This window comes from Oncorhynchus clarkii, chromosome 19 (assembly GCF_045791955.1).
Source record: "Oncorhynchus clarkii lewisi isolate Uvic-CL-2024 chromosome 19, UVic_Ocla_1.0, whole genome shotgun sequence".
NCBI classification, from domain to species: Eukaryota; Metazoa; Chordata; class Actinopteri; order Salmoniformes; family Salmonidae; genus Oncorhynchus; species Oncorhynchus clarkii.
The window spans coordinates 45,870,444-45,892,760 of NC_092165.1; the positions used below are offsets into that span (position 1 = coordinate 45,870,444).

The 22,317-nt window shown below is 41.6% G+C and overlaps 2 protein-coding genes across 2 annotated transcripts; one reads left to right on the forward strand and one right to left on the reverse strand.

Annotated features, from left to right (window-relative positions):
* Positions 1–147: 147 nt before the first annotated feature.
* LOC139375309 (probable histone deacetylase 1-B) lies at positions 148–8,521 on the forward strand. The gene is made up of 13 exons (XM_071116962.1): positions 148–415; positions 2,631–2,743; positions 2,872–2,989; positions 3,143–3,217; positions 3,383–3,521; positions 3,673–3,814; positions 4,005–4,097; positions 4,378–4,627; positions 5,013–5,121; positions 5,414–5,544; positions 7,474–7,668; positions 7,802–7,853; positions 7,934–8,521. Exons 1-13 carry the CDS (start codon positions 364–366, stop codon positions 7,959–7,961), a joined length of 1,497 nt encoding a protein of 498 aa, XP_070973063.1. The 5' UTR covers positions 148–363; the 3' UTR covers positions 7,962–8,521.
* Positions 8,522–8,630: 109 nt separating this feature from the next.
* Positions 8,631–21,364, reverse strand: LOC139375310 (transmembrane protein 54a). The gene is made up of 6 exons (XM_071116963.1): positions 21,174–21,364; positions 17,989–18,185; positions 17,543–17,602; positions 10,111–10,299; positions 9,803–9,946; positions 8,631–9,470 (listed from the first exon to the last, which is right to left on the reverse strand). The coding sequence occupies exons 1-6, from the start codon at positions 21,184–21,186 to the stop codon at positions 9,339–9,341; spliced, it is 735 nt and encodes a 244-aa protein (XP_070973064.1). The 5' UTR covers positions 21,187–21,364; the 3' UTR covers positions 8,631–9,338.
* Between the last annotated feature and the right edge of the window lie 953 nt (positions 21,365–22,317).

A 22,317-nucleotide genomic window follows, 5' to 3' on the forward strand; every position in this document is an offset into this window, starting at 1 on the left:
AAAGTTTTTTTTTTTTTATAATAAAAAAAAAAGAAGATGCCTACCTGAAATCCAAAACCGTCCTTGTTGTGGCGGGATGTGTAGCTTAGTGGTTAGTGCGTTGGGACTAGTAACCGGAATGTTGCAAGTTCAAACCCCCGAGCTGACAAGGTTCTGCCCCTGAATAGGCAGTTAACCCACTGTTCCTAGGCCGTCATTGAAAATAAGAATTTGACTTGCCTAGTTAAATAAAATGTGTCTGCAACGCCGTCTACATTGTAAACTACCACTTGATTGGTTCAAGTGACGTTCTACACAGTAACCGATTGTATACACCCCTTTTCTCAAGTACAGCTGCCGCTTTTCGCCCGTCTGTGATGTAAAATGGCGCTGAGTTCTCAAGGAACAAAGAAAAAAGTGTGCTACTATTACGATGGTAAGTACTAATTTTGCTATACATCGAGTACAATGTGCCATGTTAAAAGTGGTGCAAATGGTCAGATTAGCTAGCTAACTTCGATGTGCAAACGTGCAGCATCTCTAGCTAGCTAACGTTAGCTTTGCAAACGCTTGAGAAATGTTCACTATTATCAAATATTATTCTCCATTGTGTATTAACGTGAAGTTAGCGTTACTTGTCCACAATGTATATGTTCGGTTAACTTGGTAGCTAGCTTGTACAAAGGTAGAACCGATTAGTTAGCCAACTAACGTTAATTAGCTTATGCAAGCATTGGACTCCACAAAAACACCAAGCTAGCGCTACATTAGCTAGCTATACTAGCAAGCTAACAACGTTAGCTACTAGCTACCCTATTTCACTTCCTAGACGTAATAACCTTTCGATTTATAGGGATTTTCTTTTAAAAAAATGCATCGTTTCGTTGCATTGGCCAGATTGCTTGCTTAGTGACCGTCCATTCTCCTCAAATGTGCATACGTTGGTCAGAATTGTTACATCTAAAGTGATACTAAGGGATTTTGGATAAAGGCCTCATTTCCAAAATGGTCATAACTAGAACTTTTGTCAGAATTGACTTTTCATAGCAGTTTTAGGAGAATACACGTTTCAGATGAAGGTTTGGAAAAGAGTTGGGGTTAGCTAAAACGCAACAACAAAAATATTTACATTTTTGAATGAATTTGACATGCTGGTTCCCAAGTAGATATGACTGCCGTAATTCCGGGTAGTATCTCTTCAATCAATGAACAAATGGTTTGTTACTGCAAATCACTTTTGGTCCATACACAGTTTAGCAGGTGTTATGGCGGGTGCAGTGAAATGCTGATGTTTATCATTAATACAGTAAATGTAAAACAAGTACACAGTACACACACAAAAAATATATATATATGACCAGTCAAAGGTTTGGACACTTGTTTTTTAAAAACTTTTCTACATTGTAGAAAAATAGTGAAGACACAAACTATGAAATAACACACATGGAATCATGTAGTAACTAAAGTGTAAAACAATTAAAAATATATTTTAGATTCTTCAAAGTAGCCACCCTTTGCCTTGATAGCTTTCTTGGCATTCTCTCAACCAGCTTCACCTGGAATGCTTTTCTAACAGTCTTGAAGGAGTTCCCAAAAAATGCTGAGTACCTGTTGGCTGCTTATCTTCCACTCTTTCACTCTGTGATCCAACTTATCCCAAACCATCTCAATTGGGTTGAGGCCAGGTCATCTAATGCAGCACTCCATCACTCTCCTTCTTGGTCAAATAGCCCTTACACAGCCTGGATGTGTGTTGGGTCATTGTCCTGTTGAAAAACAAATGATAACCCCCACTAAGTGCAAACCAGATGGAGGTGTTTTGCTGCAGAATGCTGTGGTAGCCATGCTGGTTAAGTGTGCCTTGAATATTAAATAAATCACTGACAGTGTCACCAGCAAACACCATCACACCTCCATGCTTCACTGTGGGACCACACATGTGGAGATCATCCGTTTACCTACTCTGCATCTCACAAAGACACAGCGGTTGGAACCAAAAATCTCAAATTTGGACTCATCAGATCAAAGGACAGATTTCCACCGGTCTAATGTCCATTGCTTGTATTTTTTGGCCCAAGCTAGTCACTTCTTCTTATTGGTGTCCTTTAGAAGTGGTTTCTTTGCAGCAATTTGACCATGAAGGCCTGATTCACACAGTCTCCTCTGAAAAGTTGATGTTGAAATGTCTGTTTGTTACTTGAACTCTTGTACGACTGCACATGAAGAAACTTTCAAAGTTCTAGAAATGTTCCAGATTGACTGACCTCCATGTCTTAACAAGGCATGCCTGTTAATTGAAATTCATTCCAGATGACTACCTCATGAAACTGGTTGACAGAATGCCAAGTGTGCAAAGCTGTCATCCAGGCTACTTTAAAGAATCTCACATATAAAATATTTTGATTTGTTAAACTTTTTTTGGTTACTACATGATTCCATATGTGTTATTTAATACTGTTGTCTTCGCTATTATTCTACAATGTAGAAAATAGCAAAAAAGTATGAGCAGGTTTGTCCAAACTTGACTGGTACTGTATATATTTTTAATAATCAAATGACGTACAATAGTAGATAAAGGCTATGCTGTACAGAACAATTAGCTAAGATTAATTCATTGGACATCTGCTGATGTCCACTTTCTTCCTTCAAAGGTGATGTTGGGAATTACTACTATGGCCAGGGGCATCCCATGAAGCCACACCGTATCCGCATGACACACAACCTCTTGCTGAACTATGGTCTCTACAGAAAGATGGAGATATACGTATGTTGAGAATCCTGGAACTATTCATAAGAGCAGCAGAAAGCCTGCAAACTCAATAGTTCTGAATTGAAAGGTTAATACCTAGGTAGTGAGGTCTCAGTAACTGATCTTCTCCCTGTCGGTCTCAGCGACCTCACAAAGCCAGTGGAGAGGAGATGACCAAGTACCACAGTGACGACTACATCAAGTTCCTGCGTTCCATCCGGCCTGACAACATGTCGGAGTACAGCAAACAGATGCAGAGATGTGAGTTTTAGGCAGAGAGGATGTCATGTCTCAATATACCTATACAATTGAGCAGTAGCCCATGAAAAGTCAGAAATAAATACTTTGAAAAGCCTCTAGGACAGCTTTGTCTATGTTTTTGAGATTAACACATTTTCTGCAATTCTCACATAGTTAACGTTGGTGAGGATTGCCCTGTGTTTGATGGCCTGTTTGAGTTCTGCCAGCTCTCAACAGGAGGCTCTGTTGGTAAGTTAATATACAGGTGTAGGTCTACTCTTTTAGGTGAGACACATTTTGCCTGGATAGATGGAATATTCTCTGGCTTACTTGGCCTCATCTGTGACTGTCCATTACAAGAATGTAGCCATAGTTTCATGCTCTCTGATTGGCTTCTCTTCCCCTGTGATTTAGCTGGAGCTGTGAAGCTGAACAAACAGCAGACAGACATTGCTATTAACTGGGCTGGAGGTCTCCATCACGCCAAGAAGTCTGAGGCGTCAGGTTTCTGCTATGTGAATGACATTGTGCTCGCCATTTTAGAGTTACTGAAGTGAGTACAACCTCTCCACTGCAGTTCATCAAGTTTGTGAAATGTAGGGAATGATATACCCTAACGGATCTCAATAGTAACTTCACTTTGGTACGCCATATTTAGGAGATTTTTATTCAACCTGTTGATGGTAAATCTTCTCTTCCCCCAGATACCACCAGAGAGTTCTGTACATAGACATTGACATTCACCATGGAGATGGAGTGGAGGAAGCGTTCTACACCACAGACCGGGTCATGACCGTGTCCTTCCACAAGTACGGAGAGTACTTCCCCGGCACTGGAGACCTGAGGGTGAGGCTGTCATGTCATCATCAGGGGATGCAATTTGGTGGCATTGTTTATTAAATGATGTCCAAAGGATAGATTTAATTAATACTTAGAAAACTTCACGGCCTGGTGATTGTAGTTTCATAATTGCTTTGTTGGTCAGAGCTTGTGTCCACATTTGTAGTTGACTGAGTCTGCTTTGTTATTTCTCAAGGATATTGGCGCAGGGAAAGGCAAGTACTATGCTGTGAATTACCCTCTGAGAGATGGGATAGATGACGAGTCTTACGAAGCCATATTCAAGCCTGTAAGTATACTAACTTCTTATCTTGGCTGTATTTAATCTCTCCTCCCTGTAACTCAAACAGACCCAAGTGTAGATGGACTACATTCTACTTTCCATTTAGCCAACCAAGCTCTTCTCTGTCCTGCTACCCCAATGGTGGAACCAGCTTCCAGAAGCATCTGAAAGGGAAAGGGGGATACCTAGTCAGTTGTACAACTGAATGCATTCAACTGTGTCGTTCTGGGTAAGCGTTTCGGGTAAATTACAAAAATGTAAATTTAATTTGTCTGTGTGTGTGCAGATCATGACTAAAGTGATGGAGATGTACCAGCCTAGTGCAGTGGTTCTTCAGTGTGGAGCTGACTCTCTCTCGGGAGACAGGCTTGGCTGCTTTAACCTCACCATCAAAGGCCATGCTAAGTGTGTGGAGTACATGAAGAGCTTCAACCTGCCCCTGCTGATGCTCGGTGGTGGAGGCTATACCATCCGGAACGTGGCCCGCTGCTGGACCTATGAGACAGCCGTGGCCCTAGACAGCTCCATACCAAACGGTGAGCTCTCCTGCTGCAAGCTATAAAAAATTAATTGCTGCACACACATTTTTGGGGGGCCCTGAAGGTGGCCGTTTTGGGGTTTTACCCAATAAATTACTGGGTGTTTATATATAGTGTGAGACTTCTTAAAAAAGTTTTATAGCGTTATAGTTTATTTGCCATTAGCACCTCTACACTAAATACTTTTCTCTGGGTGTGCTCCAGCTCATGTTTTTTATTAGAGCCATCCTGCTGCACTGTTGATTTATGTACTTTTACTTTCTAGCGTTACTATGTTTACAGTAGTATTTGACAGGTCTGAGAGGGGCATGAGTGTTTTAGGATAGATTCCACTACAGTAGATATATGTCACTATGTTGATAAATTCATGTTTTCTCCACAGAGCTTCCATACAATGATTACTTTGAGTACTTTGGGCCAGACTTCAAACTGCACATCAGTCCCTCCAACATGACCAACCAGAACACCAACGACTACCTGGAGAAGATCAAGTGAGTTGTTGACCACACTTTGTTGTGCTCTTTATACCTACTGTACTTAATTAGAACAATATTTTTGTTCACAATCATACTATATTAGTCATAATGAAGTAATGTTTTTAGATTTGGGTCATAAACAATAACCGTTATGTAAGCTAGTTATTGACGAAGTCATTTCAGATACCACATAGGTCATATTACGGCACTTGTTATACATATTATCCTTGACGCGTGTATTTTTGCCACTGTTAGTTGAAGTGATGTCGCGTAGGTTAATGCATCTCACTTGTATGTGTCCATTCAGGCAGCGTCTGTTTGAGAACCTTCGAATGCTGCCCCACGCCCCGGGGGTCCAGATGCAGGCCATCCCAGAAGACGCCGTGCAGGAGGACAGTGGAGACGAGGAGGAGGAAGACCCTAACAAACGGATATCCAGTAAGTCCCCTGTCCAAATGTTTAGACCCAACTGACAATGGGGGGGGTGTGTGTCAAATACAGTGCAATTGGAAAGTATTCAGACCCCTTAACCTTTTCCACATTTTGTTACATTACAGCCTTGTTCTAAAATGTATTACATTTCCCCTCCCCCTCAATCTACACACAATACCCCATAATGACACGGTGAAAACAGGTTTTTGGAAATGTTTGAACATGTATAAAAAATAAACATGCCTTAATAACATATTCAGACCCTTGGCTATAAGACTCGAAATTGAGCTTATGGTGCATCCTGTTTCCATTGATAATCTTTGATGTTTCTACAACTTGACTGGAGTCTACCTATGGCAAATCCAACTGATTGCACATGGTTTGGGAAGGCACACACGTCTAAGGTCCCACAGTTGACAGTGCATATCAGAGCAAAAACCAAGCCATGAGGTTGACGGAATTGTACATAGAGCTCTGACAGAAAGAAGATTGTGTCGATGCACAGATCTGGGGAAGGGTACCAAAAAATGTCTGCAGCATTGAAGGTCCCCAAGAACACAGTGGCCTCCATCATTCTTAAATGGAAGAAGTTTAGAACCACCAAGACACTTTCTAGAGCTGGCCACCTGATCAAATTAAGCAATCGGGGGAGAAGGACCTTGGTCAGGGAAGTGACCAAGAACCCGATGGTCACTCTGACATGGCTCCAGAGTTCCTCTATAAAGCTGGGATAAACTTCCAGAAGGACAACCATCTCTGCAGCACTCCACCAATTAGGCCTTTGTGGTAGAGTGGCCAGGCAGAAGCCACTCCTCAGTAAAAGGCACAACAGCCCGCTCGAAGTTAGCCAAAAGGCACCTAAAGACTCTCAGACCATGAGAAACAATATTCTCTGGTCTGATGAAACCAAGATTGGCCTGAATGCCAAGAGTCACGTCTGGAGGAAACCAAGCACCATCCCTATGGTGAAGCATGGTTGTGGCAGCATCATGCTGTGGGGACGTTTTTCAGCGGCAGGGACTAGGAGACTAGTCATGATCGAGGGGAAAATGAATGGAGCAAAGTACAGAGATCCTTGATGAAAACCTGCTCCAGAGTACTCAGGACCTGAGACTGGGGTGAAGGTTCACCTTCCAACAGGACAACGACCCGAAGCACACAGCCAAGAAAACGCATGAGTGGTTTCGGGGCCAATCTCTGAATGTCCTTGAGTGGCCCAGCCAGAGCCCCGACCTGAATCCGATCAAACATCTCTGGAGAGACCGGAAAATAGCTGTGCAGCAACGCTCCCCATCCAACCTGACAGCTTGAAAGGATGTGCAGAGAAGAATTGGAGAAACTCCCCAAATACAGTTGTGCCAAGCTTGTAGTGTCATACCCAAGACTCAAGGCTGTAATCCCTGCCAAAAGTGCTTCAACAAAGTACAGAGTAAAGGGTCTGAATACTTAGTAAATGTGATACATTTGCTTAACCTGTTTTTACTTTCTCCCCCATAATGACAAACGATTTACTCCATTTTAGAATAAGGCTGTAACATAACAAAATGTGGAAAAAGTCCAGGGGTCTGCTTCCTGAATGCACAAAGTGCAGTGAAATGTTTTACAGGGTCAGCAATAGTAGTACAGTGCTCCTGTAGCAAATTAGGGTTAAGTGCCTTGCTCAAGGACACAGATTTTTGTTCACCTTTGTCTCGGGTATTCAAACCAGCAACCTTTTGGTTACTGGTACAACGCTCTATCCTCTAGGGTATCTGCTGCCACAAGCCTACAAGTTTTAAAACCTGACAAACACAGCCACAACACATGCGTCTCTTGGTAACACAATCTTTGCACCATTGGCATGCCTACTTTTTCTCAGAATTAACATATGAGAAATATACCTTCTATATGCCCCCGCCACGCAAATCTTTGAGATGCTCATGTCCTCTTGTGCAGTTCGCGCCCATGACAAGAGGATAGCGTGTGACGAGGAGTTCTCAGACTCTGAGGACGAGGCTGAGGGTCAAGGGGGCGGACGGAGAAATGCTGCCAGCTTCAAGAAAGCCAAGAGAACAAAGACTGAAGAAGACAAAGAAAAAGAGGGAGAAGAGAAGAAAGTAGGTGATGACAAGAAGGCTGATGACAAGAAAGGTATCTCAATCAATTTTCTCATTCGTGTGGAATACTCATGCTTTTTGTGTGGTGCACAACTGCAGTCATCTAACATTTTGAAGCCTTATAGACATTAAGTTGAGGATCATTTTTTGTTGCTTCTTTATGATAGAAGTCAAAGAAGAAAAGTTGCCAGAGGAGGAGAAAATGGACACAACAAAGGGGTTAGCAAACATTCATTTTAAATGTTATGGGAATATCCGATAGTCAATGTGTTTTAAGTCATTTTCCCTCTGTTCAACAGACCAAAAGAGGAGTCCAAGACACCGTGAGGAGCTCCTAGCCATCTTTTTTAAAGCATCTGAAGGCTAAATTCGTTATAACAATATGGATTATTTCACTTTTGGGAAACCGGGCCCTGTTGGCCAGACCAGTCACCTTTACTGGCTGCTGCAAGGGAAAAATCCCACCCCTCCAGATTGAAATGGGCTAAACATGTATTTTCTAGAACACTTAATGTTGCAATTTTTATAAGTACTGCTGTTTTTGTATGCTTTAAGCCCATTTAGCTTTATCCTATCAATACTGCTCCCCTTACCCAAACAAATGTTGTCTACAGTATATTAAAGGCCTGCTGGCACAAAACATTATGCATTTTATAAATTTCAGATTTAATTTAAATCATAAATATGTTGACATCTCTTGTACCCCATTTTGTATGTTGTCCTGTGCCTTTGGAAACAGTTGAAACATGACATGAAGTCCACTTCTTAAAGATGTATTCATTCTGTGTTACCGGCTAAAGCTACTCTGAGCAATATTGTCCGGAGGATAGAATTAACCTGAATACTACACCAGGCCTACGGTATGTGATAAAACAGAAATAATCCAATGATTTCCATGTATTGTAGTTTTTTAAAAAACAGGTCATTGTTTAGTTCCAATGACTAATTCGGACCCAATTTCAATGAAATCAGCGTTCCTGGATTGATGTTCAGCAATGATATTTTGGTAAGGGCACATTCCTTTAATGTCATGACACATTTACTGATTTTATTCTGCAAACATGAAATTGAAGATGTCTTCCCAGTAGTGCTTACAAATATGAAGGGCCACACATTAAGAAACCAATGCTATGAGAATCTACAGCTATATACTACGAATGCATTGAATTGTTTAGTCCAGAACATCTTCAGTTGCTCCTTGATTAACTTAGTGTATTCTTTTTTTGATTTACAGCCTAATGAATGGAGAACTAATCAACAATGGCATTATCGTCAATTAACTCTGCAACTGCTCCAATATGACTTTCCATGTGCCAAAACATTTACAAAGTGATTTCATGTTGAAACCCTCAAATGGTATTCACTAAGCTTGTTTTACAGCTTTTTAAAAAACTATCGTAATTTACCTGTGATAATCTGAAGTACCTAAAAGGCCACTAGATGTCATGTGATAAAGTTCTGGTAAACCTCGACAGTAATATACCCACCCTTTGCAACCCTACTCCTTTTCCATGGCTGGGGAAACAAGTTAAGTAAACAATATTTACAGTGACATCGAGGTTTGTCTTGAACATATTCCTTTCAAGAAACAGTAATCATGTGACAAGAACCTCACATTTGGCTAGTTATTCAATAGCACTACTTCCTCCAGTCAACATACAGGAACCATGGGTCCTGAACAGTCAGTGCAGATGGTGGATTAGTTCAGACCCATTCACTCCTCTCGGTCGGTGAGTCAGGCTTCAGCAGTTCATGTTGCTCTGCCGGCTCTGACTCAGTTTCTGACTCAGGAGAAGGCGACACCGGTAACATTTCACTTGGAGTCTGAATGCGCACCTGCAACAAAGGGGTATAAAACATGATCCACACACCCACACATTAGTTATGAAACCTTAAGAGCAAAGTTTTTCTATTGGACAAATTCAGGTAGGTACCTCCTGTTTTGTTTGAGAAATGTTTTGCAACATAACAGGCATAATGAATATGCACACGGTCAGTGAAACGTTTAGCATTGCCATTTGTAAGTGAAGACAGGACTTTGCAACCTGGATTTGATCAAATGTTATCCAGGCACCTCAAGGCTGCATTAGCCCACACCTAGGGTTCAGAGCTAATACAAATCTTCAGGTCTCAGACAAGCTAACTCATCGTAAGGGTAGTTAACTTACCCTTCTGCCATTGACAATCTTCCTTCGTCTTCTGCACGTACAGAGGCGGAGGAAGGAGGTGCAGACAGCAAAACAGCGGCCTGAGAACACCACTTCCACCACACACATTAGAATGAGAGGAACCCACAGAATAATAGTCGTTTCCTAGGGAGAACAAAAGGTGTGTTATACTCCTACAAGCCCGTACTAAGTCTATGTAAACAAACAACCTCAATTCTTAAAATGATCTTAATATTCAATTCTACTGTTGTGTGCATTTGAAGTTAAAAACAAGTGCATGTCATTAATAGCTTTTGATAAATACTTACATAGATCCTTGTGGGGTCAAAGGGGCACTCATTGACACTGGAGTAGCCAATCGCGTCAGGGAACTTGCAATTCTTCAGCAGGCCCCGACCTCCACTCATAATGGCCTTAACCATGGAAATGGTTAACCCCACAGTGGAGGCGATAGCCAGAAGGCCTGACACTAAACTGACCACCAACAGCGCCCACATCTGCAAGGGGCAATAAACAAAAAAAGCTTGTGAGGGTTTGAGTGGAGCTGAAGGGTGGGACTAAAAACAACATGTAAAATAGTCTCCGTAAAAAAATGTAAAACTGGAAGTAGAAGCTTAAGTGTTGATGTCTATTAGTTTACTCCAATTAGGGGCGGTAGGGTTAGGGGAATACAGAGTGCCTTGCAAAGGTATTCATCCCCCTTGGTGTTTTTCCTAATTTGTTGCATTACAACCTGTAATTTTAAATGATTTTGGGGGGGGGGGGATTTCATGTAAATGGACATACAAAATGTTCTAAATTGGTGAAGTGAACTTCAAAAATGGAAAAGTAGTGCGTGCATATGTATTAGAGGTCGACCGATGATGATTTAACGCCGATACCGATTATTGGAGGACCAAAAAAAGCAGATACCGATTTTAAAAAATAATGATTAAATAAATTGGCCTATTTTTTTAATTTTTTTAATAATGACAATTACAACACTGAATTAACTTATTTTAACAATACATCAATAAAAATATATTTAGCCTCAAGTAAATAATGCAAAAACAAAGTGTTGGAGAAGAAAGTAAAAGTGCAATATGTGCACTTGCTTGATCAGAACATGAGAACATGAAAGCTGGTGGTTCCTTTTAACATGAGTTTAATATTCCTAGTTAAGAAGTTTTAGGTTGTTATTATAGGACCATTTCCCTCTATACCATTTGTATTTCATTAACCTTTGACTATTGGATGTTCTTATAGGCACTTCAGTATTGCCAGTGTAACAGTATAGCTTCTGTCCCTCTCCTCGCTCCTCCCTGGGCTCGAACCAGCAACACAACGACAACAGCCACCATCGAAGCAGCGTTACCCTTGCAGAGCAAGGGGAAAAACTACTAGAAGGCTCAGAGCGAGTGACATTTGAAACACTATTAGCGCACGCTAACTAGCTATCCATTTCTCTTCGGTAACACCAGCCTCATCTCGGGAGTCAATAGCCTTGAAGTCATAAACAGCGCAATGTTTGACGCACAACGAAGAGCTGCTGGCAAAACGCACAAAAGTGCTGTTTGAATGAATGTTGACGCTCCTGCTTCTGCCTACCACCGCTCAGTCAGATACTTAAATACTTGCATGCTCAGTCAGATTATATGTTGCAGGACACGCTAGATAATATCTAGTAATATCAACCATGTGTAGTTAACTAGTGATTATGATTGATTGTTTTTAATATAAGATACGTTTAATGCTAGCTGGCAACTTACCTTGGCTTACTGCATTCGTGTAACAGGCAGTCTCCTTGTGGAGTGCAACGAGAGGCAGGTCGTTATTGTGTTGGACTAGTTAACTAAGTTTGCAAGATTGGATCCCTTGAGTTGACAAGGTGAAAATCTGTCGTTCTGCCCCTGAACGAGGCAGTTTACCCACCGTTCCTAGGCAGTCATTGAAAATAAGAATGTGTTCTTAACTGACTTGCCTTGTTAAAAAAGGTACTTTTTTTTTTTAAATAAATAACATTTCTAAAAAAATAAAATAAATTAATTTAAAAAAAATTTTTTTTAAAAATTGCAATTTTAATTATTATTATTATATATATTTTTTTTAATCGGCAATCAAAAATACCGATTGTTATGAAACTTGAAATCGGCTCTAATTAAAAAAAATAAAAAAAATCTGCCATTCCGATTAAATCGGTTGAACTCTATGTATTCACCCCTCTTTGCTATGAAAGCCCCTAAATAAGATCTGTTGCAACCAATTACCTTCAGAAGTCACATAAGTTAAATAAAGTCCACCTGTGTGCAATATATACACATTGCAGATCCTTCAGGTTTCGGGGCTGTCGCTGGGCAATACGGACTTTCAGCTCCCTCCAAAGATTTTCTATTGGGTTCAGGTCTGGAGACTGGCTAGGCCACTCCAGGACCTTGAGATGCTTCTTACGGAGCCACTCCTTAGTTGCCCTGGCTGTATGTTGTTTCGGGTCATTGTCATGCTGGAAGACCCAGCCACGACCCATCTTCAATGCTCTTACTGAGGGAAGGAGGTTGTTGGCCAAGATCTTGCGATACATGGCCCCATCCATCCTTCCCTCAATACGCTGCAGTCGTCCTGTCCCCCTTGCAGAAAAGCATCCCCAAAGAATGATGTTTCCACCTCCATGCTTGGGATGGTGTTCTTGGGGTTGTACTCATCCTTCTTCTTCCTCCAAACACGGCGACTGGAGTTTAGACCAAAAAGCTATATTTTTGTCTCATCAGACCACATGACCATCTCCCATTCCTCCTCTGGATCATCCAGATGGTAATTGGCAAACTTCAGACGGGCCTGAACATGTGCTGGCTTGAGCAGGGGGACCTTGCGTGCGCTGCAGGATTTTAATCCTTGATGGCGTAGTGTGTTACTAATGGTTCTTTCAGACTGTGGTCCCAGCTCTCTTCAGGTCATTGACCAGGTCCTGCCGTGTATTTCTGGGCTGATCCCTCACCTTCCTCATGATCATTGATGCCCCCCAAGGTGAGATCTTGCATGGAGCCCCCCCCCCCAGACCGAGGGTGATTGATCGTCATCTTGAACTTCTTCCATTTTCTAATAATTGCGCCAACAGTTGTTGCCTTCTCACCAAGCTGCTTGCCTACTGTCCTGTTGCCCATCCCAGCCTTGTGCAGGTCTACAATTTTATCCCTGATGTCCTTACACAGCTCTCTGGTCTTGGCCATTGTGGAGAGGTTGAAGTCTGTTTGATTGAGTGTGTGGACAGGTGTCTTTTATACAGGTAACGAGTTCAAACAGGTGCAGTTAATACAGGTAATGAGTGGAGAAAAGGAGGTATTCTTAAAGAAAAACTAACAGGTCTGTGAGAGCCGGAATTCTTACTGGTTGGTAGGTGATGAAATACTTATGTCATGCAATAAAATGCAAATTGATTACTTAAAAATAATACAATGTGATTTTCTGGATTTTTGTTTTAGTTACTGTCTCTCACAGTTGAAGTGTACCTATGATAAAAATTACAGACCTCTAGATGCTTTATAAGTAGGAAACCTGCAAAATCGACAGTGTATCAAATACTTGTTCTCCCCACTGTGTGTGTGTGTGTGTGTGTGTGTGTGTGTGTATGTATGTATGTACACACACACAGTGGGGAGAACAAGTATTTGATATATGTACACTGCTCAAAAAAATTAAGGGAACACTAAAATAACACATCCTAGATCTGAATGAATTAAATATTCTTATTAAATACTTTTTTCTTTACATAGTTGAATGTGCCGACAACAAAATCACACAAAAATGATCAATGGAAATCAAATTTATCAACCCATGGAGGTCTGGATTTGGAGACACTCAATTAAAGTGGAAAACCACACTACAGGCTGATGAGACTCAGTAGTGTGTGTGGCCTCCACGTGCCTGTATGACCTCCCTACAACGCCTGGGCATGCTCCTGATGAGGTGGCGGATGGTCTCCTGAGGGATCTCCTCCCAGACCTGGACTAAAGCGTCCGCCAACTCCTGGACAGTCTGTGGTGCAACGTGGAGTTGGTGGATGGAGCGAGACATGATGTCCCAGATGTGCTCAATTAGATTCAGGTCTGGGGAACGGGCGGTCCATAGCATCAATGCCTTCCTCTTGCAGGAACTGCTGACACACTCCAGCCACACGAGGTCTAGCATTGTCTTGCATTAGGAGGAACCCAGAGCCAACCGCACCAGCATATGGTCTCACAAGGGGTCTGAGGATCTCATCTCGGTACCTAATGGCAGTCAGCCTACCTCTGGTGAGCACATGGAGGGCTGTGCAGCCCCCCAAAGAAATGCCCCCCACACCATGACTGACCCACCGCCAAACCGGTAATGCTGGAGGATGTTGCGGGCAGCAGAACGTTCTCCACGGTGTCTCCAGACTCTGTCACATGTGCTCAGTGCGGACCTGCTTTCACTGTGAAGAGCACAGGGCACCAGTGGCGAATTTGCCAATCTTGGTGTTATCTGTATCTGTAAGCACAACCCCCACCTGTGGACGTTTGAGCAGACACATGCACATTTGTGGCCTGCTGGAGGTCATTTTGCAGGGCTCTGGCAGTGCTCCTCCTGCTCCTCCTTGCACAAAGGCGGAGGTAGCGGTCCTGCTGCTGGGTTGTTGCCCTCCAACGGCCTCCTCCACGTCTCCTGATGTACTGGCCTGTCTCCTGGTAGCGCCTCCATGCTTTGGACACTACGCTGACAGACACAGCAAACCTTCTTGCCACAGCTCGCATTGATGTGCCATCCTGGATGAGCAGCACTACCTGAGCCACTTGTGTGGGTTGTAGACTCCGTCTCATGCTACTACTAGATCTAAAGCACCGCCAGCATTCAAAAGTGACCAAAACATCCGCCAGGAAGCATAGGAACTGAGAAGTGGTCTGTGATTATCACCTGCAGAACCACTCCTTTATTGGGGGTGTCTTGCTAATTGCCTATAATTTCCACCTGTTGTCTATTCCATTTGCACAACAGAATGTGACATTTATTGTCAATCAGTGTTGCTTCCTAAGTGGACAGTTTGATTTCACAGAAGTGTGATTGACTTGGAGTTACATTGTGTTGTGTAAGTGTTCCCTTTATTTTTTTGAGCAGTGTATATATATATATATACACACAAACAAAAGCACATGGACACCCCTTCAAAATTAGTTGATTCTGCTATTTAAGCAACACCCGTTGCAACATTCACTACACAGTTCCAAACTGTCTCTGGAAGAAACGTCAGCACAGGAACTGTTCGTCGGGCGCTTCATAAAACGGGTTTCCAATGCAGAGAAGCTGCACACAAGTCTAAGATTATGCAAAATGCCAAATATCGTGGAGCTATAGCTGGAGTGGTGTAAAGCTCGCCGCCATTTAACTCTGGATCCGTGGAAACACGTTCTCTGGAGTGATGAATCATGCTTCACCATCTGGCAGTCTGACGGACAAATGTGGGTTTGGCGGATGCCAGGAGAACGGTACCTGCCTGACTGCGTAGTGCCAACTATAAAGTTTGGTGGAGGAGGAATAATGATGTGGCGATGTTTTTCATGGTTTGGGCTAGACCCCTTAGTTCCAGTGAAGGGAAATCTTAATGCTACAGTATACAATGACATTCTAGACGATTCTGTGCTTCCAACTTTGTGGCAACAGTTTCAGCATGACAATGCCCCCATGCACAAAGCGAGTTCTATACAGAAATGGTTTGTCAAGATCGGTGCGGAAGAACTTGACTGGCCTGCACAGAGCCCTGACCGCAATCCCATCGAAAACCTTTGGGAAGAATTTGAACGCCCAATATCAATGCGTGTGGCTGAATAGAAGCAAGTCCCAACAGTAATCTTCCAACATCTAGTGGAATGCGTTCCCAGAAGAATGGAGGTTGTTATAGCAGCAAGGGGGGAGGGCAACTCCATATTAATGCCCATGATTTTGGAATGAGATGTTCGACGAGCAGGTGTCCATATACTTTGTCACATAATGTATTTACCAACATCAAAAAAGCTCACGTGACAGGTAGACCAAGATGTACTAGGTGTATACCAATATTATTGGATAGTAAAATAAGTGGCTACACATGGTACAGTTCAGCACAATTTTATATATAGACACACTGTACAGCGCCTATATACTGTAAAGTCTACACCCCCCTTGGATTTCCTTACATCTTATTGTGTTACAATTGTCCTTTGTCTATGATCTATACAAAATACTGTCAGTGGAAGAAAATGTATTATATTTAAAGATTAATGAAAAAGAAAACACTAATATACCTTGATTAGATAATTATTCACTTCAAAACATGTTAGAAACACCTTTGGCAGCAATTACAGCTGTCTTATTCTCTGCAATATTTGGCCATTCTTTTCAAAATTCTTCAAGCGCTGTCTAGGTGTTGGGTCCATGGCTAGACAGCAAGTTTCAAGTGTTCCCATAGAGTTAAGCAAACTTAAGTCAAAACTGTAACTTATCCACTCAGGAACACCAGTGTAGATTTGGCTTTGTGTTGTAGGTTATTGTCCTGCTGAAAGGTGAATTCCTCTCCCAGTGTCTGGTGTAAAGTAGACAACCATGTTTTCCTCTTGGATTTTGCTTGTGCGTCACACCATCCTGTTTCTTTTCATCCTGAACAATTCCCCAGTCTTTGCAGATGTCAAGCATACCCATATCACGATGCAGCTACCACAATGCTTGAAGATGTGTTGTGTTTGTCCCAAATATAAGGTTTTGCGTTTAGGCCAAAAAGTACCTTTGCCATGTTTTTTTGCAGTATTACTTTAGTGCCTTGTTGAATACATATTTTCTCAATATTAGTATTGTTTTATCATTATTGTAGTCACTACAGTGTCGTTGAATCATCCTCAGTTCTCCCATCACAGCCAATGGTCGTTTTAAAAATCAGTAATGGCCTCATGGTGACATCCCCTAGCAGTTTCCTTGCTGTCCTAAGGCTTAGTTCAGAAGGAGGGCTGCATCTTTGATGTGTGTGTGGTTTAATACATCATCCACAGCATAATTATTAACTTGACTATGCTAAAAAGATACCGTATATTTAATGTCTGATTTGTTATTGTTACCATCTACTAGTCACTGCCCTTCTTTATGAGGCTTTCAAAAAAGCTCCCTGGTCTGTGTCGTCGAAGCTGTGCTTATGAATGAGGAAGGGGTAATCATTCAAAAATCATGTCAACCCCTATTATTTCAGAGTGAGTCCATATAACTTGTGATTTGTTAAGCCAAAGTTTAGTTCTGAACTAATTTAGGCTTGCCTAAACAAAGGGGGTGAATACTTATGCAATGACTATATATTTTAGTTATTGAATTTATCACATGTAGGTTTTTTTCACTTTGATATTATGGAGCATTTTGTGTAGATCAATGATAAAAGTATAGTTAAATCCCACTTTGTAATGCAACAAAACAGTGTAAATGTGTATATTATGCCTATACAGTATATATTGTTTGACTTGGCTGACAAGTTACAAATGATGTGTATGGAGGGTGGGTTCCATTTTTGCATGTGTATTGATAATGCCTGCCTTTATTTGAATGTACATGGCACCCAAGACATTTTTGAATATGGGTTTAACTCACCCACACACATAGATAAAGAACCAGAGGATACTAAAACGTGCCCAGACACAAGGGCAAGTTCTGACAAATACAAACACAAAACAGTATTTTGCCCAGTCAATGATAGGTGGAGAAATAAACTACTGTAGGAGAGAATGAAGCAATATTTACCAGAATCCTGTTTTTCAGGTTTTTGGATAGGACAATGGCTACTATTCCAGCTATGATTCCCTGAAGACACAGAAGTCAAGTCACATGTTAGCTAATACACTGTTCCTATTGGCCCACAGGCTAGAATGGTACGAACAACAATTCACTAACTAAAATGGCTCCAGTCTACCAAAGGACCACAAACGGAGATACTACTACTATCAGGTCACATGATAAAGTTACCAGAATGTCACCAAAAGGTCACAACCTTTACAAAATTATGTTTGGGCTCTTTGTTACTACCGGCTGATACTGTATTCCAAACAAGAATCATAACTTGATTAAAGAAAACCAAAACACAATATACTGCTCAAATTAGCAATACACAATGTAAGGACAACACAGGGAATAGTTTGGCTGCTGATGATCAGTGCTTTTATTATCTGTGCCAGCCTCCAGTCACTCACCACGAGCCCTGCCACCAGGGCGATGATGATGTAGATGGCGTACCCCATGACCCTGGCTTGAACATGCACGTTGATGTGCCTGAGCACAACACCGTGTACCAGCGCTCCCAGCAAGAAGTTGACGTGTCCCACCAGCACCAGTCCTAGGCCCATTTTCATAAGGGTCTTGTTGTCCTTCAGGTCTGCACAGCACACACCTGGAGCAGAGGATAGAAACATTGCTTCAATATTTTTCATCACTGTAGATAATCTGTGGGTAAACAGTAAACACTGACTTCAATGTACACTACATTTCCCAAAGTATGTGGACACCTGCTTGTCGAACATCTCGTTGCAAAACCATGTGCATCAATATAGAGTTGTTCCCCCTTTGCTGCTATAACAGCCTCCACTCTTCTGGGAAGGCTTTCCACTAGATGCCGGAACATTGCTGCGGGGACTTGCTTCCATTCAGCCACAAGAGCATTAGTGAGGTCGGCACTGATGTTAGGGGATTAGGCATGGCTCGCAGTCAGCGTTCCAATTCATTGCAAAGGTGTTTGATGGAGTTGAGGTCAGGGCTCTGTGCATGCCAGTCAAGTTCTTCCACACCGATCTCGACAAGCCATTTCTGTATGGACCTCGCTTTGTGCATGGGGGTATTGTCATGCGCTAACAGGAAAGGGCCTTCCCCAAACTGTTGCCACAAAGTTGGAAGCACAGAATCGTCTAGAATGTCATTGTATAATGTAGTGTTAAGATTTCCCTTCACTGGAACTAAGCGGGCCTAGCCCAACCATTATTCCTCCACCAAACTTTATAGTTGGAACTACACAGTCGGGCAGGTAGCATTCTCCTGGCATCCGCCAAACCCAGATTCGTCCATCAGACTGCCAGATGGTGAAGCATGATTCATCACGCCAAAGAGCGCATTTCCACTGCTCCAGAGTCCAATAGAGGTGAGCTTTACACCACTCCATCCGACGCTTGCCGTTGCGCATGGTGATCTTAGGCTTGTGTGCAGCTTCACTGTCATGGAAACCCATTTCATGAAGCTCCCAGCGAACAGTTCTTGCGCTGACGTTGCTTCCAGAGGCAGTTTGGAACTCGGTAGTGAGTGTTGCAACCAAGGACAGAATTTTTACGCGGTTTAGCACTTGGCAGTCCCGTTCCGTGAGCTTGTGTGGCATACCACTTTGTGGCTGAGCCGTTGTTGCTCCTAGATGTTTCCACTTCACAATAACAGCACTTACAGTTGACCGGGGCAGCTCTAGCAGGGCAGAAATTATACGAACTGTTGTTGGATGGTGCCATGTTGAAAGTCACAAAGCTTTTCAGTAAGGCCATTCTACTGCCAATGTTTGTCTATGGAGATAGCATGGCTGTGTGCTCAATTTTATACATATGTCAACAGGTGTGGCTGAAATCCACAAATTTGAAGAGGTGTCCACATACTTTTGAATACACTGCCGTTCAAAAGTTTAAGGTCACTTAGAAATGTCCTTGTTTTTGAAAGAAAAGCAAATTTGTCTATTAAAATAACATAAAATTGATCAGAAATACAGTGTAGACCTTGTTAATGTTGTAAATCACTAATGTAGCTGCAAACGGCTGATTTTTTATGGAATATCTACATAGGTGTACAGAGGCCCATTATCAGCAACCATCACTCCTGTGTTCCAATGGCACGTTGTGTTAGCTAATCCAAGTTTATCATTTTAAAAGGCTAATTGTCCATTAGAAAAACCTTTTGCATTCATGTTAGCACTGCTGAAAACTGTTGTTCTAATTAAATAACCAATAAAACTGTTCTTCTTTAGACTAGTTGAGTATCTGGAGCATCAGCACTAGTGGTTTCAATTACAGGCTCAAAATGGCCAGAAACAAAGTACTTGATTCTGAAACTCGTCAGTCTATTCTTGTTCTGAGAAGTGAAGGCTATTCCATGCGAGAAATTACCAAGAAACTGAAGATCTCGTACAACGCTGTGTACTACTCCCTTCACAGAACAGCACAAACTGTCTCGAACCAGAATAGAAAGAGTGGGAGGCCCCGGTGCACAACTGAGCAAGAGGAAAAGTACATTAGTGTCTAGTTTGAGAAACAGATGCCTCACAAGTCCTCAACTGTCAGCTGCATTAAATAGTACCAGCAAAACACCAGTCTCAAAGTCAACAGTGAAGAGATGACTCCGGGATGCTGGCCTTCTAGGCAGAGTTGCAAAGAAAAAGCCATATCTCAGACTGGCCAATAAAAAGAAAATATTAAGATGGGCAAAAGAACAGACACTGGGCAAAAGAACAGACACTGGACAGATGAACTCTGTCTAGAATGCCAGCATCCCGGAGTCGTCTGTTTCTCAAACTAGACACTAATGTACTTGTCCGCTTGCTCAGTTGTGCACCGGGGCCTCCCACTCCCATTTCTAGTCTGGTTACAGACAGTTTGAAAACAAGGCAATGTATAGTGTAATTACAACTCAATCAACACCAGAAATGGTAACTGTTGTGAGTATAAAGACCAATTTCCATTCTCTGCAAGTTAATTATGCATTTGTTGAGAAGAAAATACAGTATGCTAAACAATGCACAAAGTATAAGACTATTAGGCTACCAGCCCCTGTCTATGAAAATAAAAGAGGGGCCTAGATAATTCACTTTATGCCACCTTCTCTAAAGCAAATTGAACCAGGTAGTTTTAAAGTTTAGCCTCCTCTCACCCAGCTTAACCGAAATACAATTGGTCAATTCAGGCCTGCACCTTAGTGTAAGTGATGATATTGCGATCCGCTACTATTCCTCATCTACTAATCCATCAGTTGTTTACGAATAGGCATACACAACCAATATTATTACTTTACGCCCGCCTAATGAGCAATCATTGTCCAAACTGGGAAAATGACGTTATTGACCCACGTTCTGTTATTCATACTGTTTAATGTTACTACTATATTAAATCAGATAGCCAGATAGTTAGACTACATATGTAGACCTATGCATTATACTGGAAACGACATTGCTAGAAACACGACGACATCCCATGGTAGTTCCTTTTATGACAGACCCACTATAAAAAAAAAAACTTCGGCATGCCGACCCCACCCAGAAAATAATGCTCAGATTGGTAACTCACACTTCTGAAGTAGCCTACGTATCTTCACTTCCATATAAACTACATATCCGTACAATGAATACAAGTAAACTCACCTAAATTCCCCATGTTGAATTCCGTTTGCACTCAAGTCATTTTAAAGGTATTTCTGTATCGCCAGTTGGCTCTTGAAACAGCGAACGCCGCTTCTGCTTTGTTCGTTCTCTTCTCTTTCCGCACACCTGCATGGAATCCAACCCGTGCTTCAGTTTGAGGACGCTACGCTCCGCCTCGAGTTGGCTATTACCTGTGAAATAATAGTTCTCTGTCAAAACTGATCAGAAAGGAATTTATACTGTATTTCCAATGACGTAGCCTACCTACACATATATAGGTAAACAAGTCATGTAAGGCTGCGTTTATACAGGCAGTCCATTTATTTTAACTTATCTATTATTATTATTATTGTTGTTATTTTTTATTAACTACTTAAAGCGTTATTGGTTAAGAGCTTGTAAGTACGCATTTCACTGTACGGTGTACGAAATACACTATACGAAATACAATTCGATTTGATATTTTTTCACTAATTGGTCTTTTGACCAACCAGATCATCTCTTTTAATTTATTTAACCTTCATTTAACTTGTCAAGTCAGTTAACAAGTCAGTTAACATAAGGACACATTCTTATTTACAATGACCGCCTACCAAAAGGCAAAAGGCTGGGATTAAAAATAAAATAAAAATATTATATATATATTATATATAATATTATAGTATTTATCCGTTATTTTACAAGGTAAATTGACCGAGAACACGTTCTCATTTGCAGCAACAACCTGGGGAATATTTTTTTATTTTTTTTATTTCACCTTTATTTAACCAGGTAGGCTAGTTGAGAACAAGTTCTCATTTGCAACTGCGACCTGGCCAAGATAAAGCATAGCAGTGTGAACAGACAACAACACAGAGTTACACATGGAGTAAACAATAAACAAGTCAATAACATAGTAGAAAAAAAAGAATCTATATACATTGTGTGCAAAAGGCATGAGGAGGTAGGCAATAAATAGGCCATAGGAGTGAATAATTACAATTTAGCAGATTAACACTGGAGTGATAAATGATCAGATGATGATGTGCAGGTAGAGATACTGGTGTGCAAAAGAGCAGAAAAGTAAATAAAATAAAAACAGTATGGTGATGAGGTAGGTAAATTGGGTGGGCTATATATCGATAGACTATGTACAGCTGCAGCG

Excerpts from the sequence above, each read along its gene's own strand:
- LOC139375310 (XM_071116963.1), bottom strand. Across the intron at positions 10,300-17,542 it reads ACCTGAAAAACAGGATTCTG|ATGTGGGCGCTGTTGGTGGT; the intron begins GTAAATATTGCT and ends TGCCCCTTGCAG. Across the intron at positions 9,947-10,110 it reads TTGACCCCACAAGGATCTAT|GAAACGACTATTATTCTGTG; the intron begins GTAAGTATTTAT and ends TGTTCTCCCTAG.
- LOC139375309 (XM_071116962.1), top strand. The coding sequence starts at position 364 with ATGGCGCTGAGTTCTCAAGGAACAAAGAAAAAAGTGTGCTACTATTAC. Across the intron at positions 416-2,630 it reads AGTGTGCTACTATTACGATG|GTGATGTTGGGAATTACTAC; the intron begins GTAAGTACTAAT and ends CTTCCTTCAAAG. Across the intron at positions 3,522-3,672 it reads GCCATTTTAGAGTTACTGAA|ATACCACCAGAGAGTTCTGT; the intron begins GTGAGTACAACC and ends CTCTTCCCCCAG.